The sequence below is a fragment of the Propithecus coquereli genome, unplaced genomic scaffold (assembly GCF_000956105.1).
Source record: "Propithecus coquereli isolate 6110/MARCELLA unplaced genomic scaffold, Pcoq_1.0 Scaffold567, whole genome shotgun sequence".
NCBI lineage: Eukaryota > Metazoa > Chordata > Mammalia > Primates > Indriidae > Propithecus > Propithecus coquereli.
Genome location: NW_012151585.1, coordinates 384,057 through 387,532, shown reverse-complemented (window position 1 = coordinate 387,532; position 3,476 = coordinate 384,057). Strand labels below are relative to the sequence as shown.

Here is a 3,476-nt window from a genome sequence, read left to right as displayed (position 1 = left end):
GGGCAACAGAGTGAGACTCTGTCCCCCAAAAAAACACCAAACACTCAGCACACTGTAGCTCCCAGTAAACATCAGCTTTTCCCAGACTGAGCCGAAGCCCTTGCCTTCCAAATCTCAGCCCAAGGCCTGGCTCTCCCTCTTTTGCTCTCCACATCACGTGGACAGCAGGGAGTCTGACTGCTGGTTCAAATCTTGCCTCTGCTGCTCTCTGGCCACATGGCTCAGGGCAGGCCCCTGCATCTCTCTATCGAACAGGGACACTATAGTCCCTACCTTGATCAGGGGCAGTAGGGGGATCTGAGGGACAAAGGGCTTGACAAAGCAAGGGACACAGATCACTGACAACTGCTATCAAATACTGATTGGGCCTCCAGAGCCTCAGTTTGGGCCCAGAACTCACTGAGCTGTTGGCCCTCACTGAGCCTCAGTTTCTGCCTCCTCCAAATCCAGGTGGCAGTTTCCTCATCTGCAAAATGGGATAAGAGCCATACCCCTCACAGGGCCATCAAGGCCACACACCTGCCCCGACCCCCACCTCTTCAGCCAGTGACCCAGGCACTCACTCTGTTGAACGGACTTGAGGCCTCGGAGGCAGGTGGCCACCAGCAAGAAGCCACAGCCGGTGGGAGGTGCCCGGAACTCTCCGGCCAGGCTGCAGGCAGCCCCCAGGCAGAGGGGGCCCATGGCAGCCATCTGTAGCGGGTGGTGGCGTCGGCCGAGCAGCAGCGCCGACAGGGCCAGCGTGAACAGTGGTGTAGTGGTGGTGACAAGCTGTGCTAGGTCCAGGGGCACAGCACTCAGGCCCACGTTGCCACAGGCCATTGAGGTACCAAAGGTGAGGCTGAGTAGCAGCACTCGGCGGCGGGTGCCACCTGGCATGGGTCGCTGTGCTCCCCAGTGGCATGCCAGCGCTGCCGCCAGCATGTGCAGTGCTGACAGCAGCAGGGGCCTCCCAAAACTGTGCACAGTGAAGATCCACTTGTTGAGGCTTGACATGCTGGCTCCTGCCAGCAGCCACACCAGTGCTGCCACGGCCACCCGGGCTCGGCCAGGCTGCCCAAGGGTCTGGGGGCTGCCAGGAGGCCACTCAGGGGGCCTAGTCACCCGAGCACCACCAGCTGCTGCCGCTGCTTCAACTGAGGTCATCCTGCCATCATGGTGCTCCGGCGGGCAGTGACACATCCGCACCAGTGGGATTGGGGCAGAAGGCTGGCTGCCCAGTGGCCAGCTCTGAGCCCTGCCAGATCCTGGTTCCTGAGATCCTGTCCCCAGTCTCACACAGGTGAGAGCACCGCTTACTTGCGCCAGCCGAGGTCTGGGAGCTGAGATGATTGTGTTGTCGGCTCAGACAGGGCAGAGCCAAGGTCGTGGCTGCTGGGATGCCAGGCTCTCCGATGCTCAAGTCGGGCCTAATAAGCTCCGGGAACCTCTGCCCCGTGCCAGGTGAAGTCTCCTCTCTCCTCAGCGCCTAGTGCCCACGCTATGCTGTTAGATGGAATCCTCGTTCCTTTTTCCTCTTCGGTCCCCAGGCCGTTAGGGTGGGGATCCAGACCCTGGGAACTCCTGCGTGCTCAGGCCGTGACCAGGCCTAGCAGGGGCGGTCAGGGCTCCGCGCCCGGGGGAGCCCGAGGGGTTGCGGCTCGCTGCTTCCGCCAGTGCCCAGGCAGTGAGGGTGACACTCCGGCTCGCGCTCCAGCCCGTGCCAGGCGGCGAGCTCGGCTCGGCTCGGCTCCAGCAGGGCCGGTGCTTCAGCTCCGGCTCCCGGAGGCTCCGGCTGCGGCTCTAGCTGCGGCTGCGGCTCCGGCAGGGAATCCCACCAGACTCCAGCCCAGGCCCGGCCCGGCGGGCGCGGCCCCGCCTCCGCCGCCACCGCCCGCGCCCCACCCGGAAAGTTGGGCCGAGCCCCCAGCACCGTCCCGGCCAGGCCCCGCCCCGAGCCGGGTGGGCTGTCTCGCCCCGCCCCCATGCCGCCGCTCACTGCCCGTCCCCATCAGCCTGGCATTCTCCCATTAGCTCCGCCCTCGGCCTACCCGTCTGCCCATTAGAGCCCCCTCAGCGGCAGTGGTCAGCCTGTCTGTCCCCGCCACCGAGGAGATCAGGCCCCTCCCTGCCCATCGCCAAGGAGAGCCCCCCATGGGGACCAGCACACAGTGCTGGAGACACTGGGGTATCCCGCATGGCCGCCCAAGCTAGCTTGAAGGAGCTGGGCATTGAGAAGGGGCCCACAGCCCCCCATCCCAGAACCGGTCTCAGGCCCACCTGGTCTCTGGCCACAGTGATCTCATAGGACCTGGCATCCAGCAAAGGAGGACCATGGGGCCCTTTAAGGCCCCTCCAGCGCCCCTCCCTTGCCCCAGCATCCCCAGCCACCTCCTAGCCCAGGGCGGCGTCCCCTGTGGGCGGCAGAGGGAAGCTGAATCACCAGGGCTACCCACAGCTGTGGAAGCAGGGGACCGCCGGCCAGCATCCATCCCCAGCCAGCAGCCCCTGTCCCGTCCCCTGGGCTTCCACAGCTGACTCACAGCTGGACTTCCTGGGGTCCACGCCCTGCCCCCAGCCCTGTTAGGACAGAGCCCTGGGCTGGAAGACAGAGCGGCTATCACTGAGCCCTTGCCCCTATCTGGGTCTCCGTTTTCCCACCCAAACGATAGTCGCTCTCTGAGTTCAGGGTTGGGTAAATAGCTTGTCCCAGAGCCAGACAGGTTGACCCAGATTTCAGGCAGGGCCCTGGCCTTTCAGTTCTGGAATCCAGGTGTGCAAGGACAAAGGCCCAGCCAGGTGCCCAGTGTGGGCTTTGATCCTCTTTCCTGTCATCAAGCTTCCCTCCCCTGCAGAAGCTCCTGTCCACTGGGATACGCCTACCCCTCTCCCGTAGTCTGACCGGCAAGTCCTTCATGACAGCAACCTGTCTGGTGGAACAAGGCCTCACAGAGGGACCGCTTAGACCGGCCCGCGGCACCCTCTGGTGGCCAGGCCACCAAATGGCTACAAGTGCCCTGCAAGTCATCTCAATCCCTGGACACGGTTAAAGACCCCAGCCTCACAGAACTGCTGAGTGAGACGCTCTCTGTCAAGCGTGGGCCCAGGAATTGTCACCTTTGCCTCTGGTGATTCTGACCTGCAAATCACTGCTGAGGAGCCCAAATTGCAGGCCAGGGATTGCCAATAGGGGGATTTCCAGGCCGATGACCAAAACCTGGGGACATTTAGACAGGGTTTCTCCAGGAAGGGTTGTGGGAGAGAAAGTGAACCAGCCAAGGAGGCAGCTCCCCCTCTGTTTCCTGAGAAACTAGGAATCTGGGCTGCCTAGGGGTTATATTCTTTGGAGGATTTTGTCAGTTTTCCAATATGTTTTCCTCAATAAAAAAAAAAAAACAATAATAATTTTTAAAAACAAAAGCACCCTTGACCCTTCTCAGAGCTCAGCTGACAGGGATTGAAAATCTGTCTACACCTCCTCCAAGACCACCAGGAAA

At 61.9% G+C, this 3,476-nt stretch overlaps 1 protein-coding gene across 1 annotated transcript in view; it reads right to left on the bottom strand.

The window, feature by feature from the left end:
• Positions 1-1,278, bottom strand: part of SLC35E4 (solute carrier family 35, member E4) — a 6,044-nt gene extending 4,766 nt beyond the window's left edge. The window contains exon 1 of the mRNA XM_012657963.1: positions 564-1,278. Within this exon, the coding sequence (XP_012513417.1) occupies positions 564-1,182 (619 nt within the window). The 5' untranslated portion in view covers positions 1,183-1,278. The remainder of the gene's footprint in view (positions 1-563) is intronic.
• Between the last annotated feature and the right edge of the window lie 2,198 nt (positions 1,279-3,476).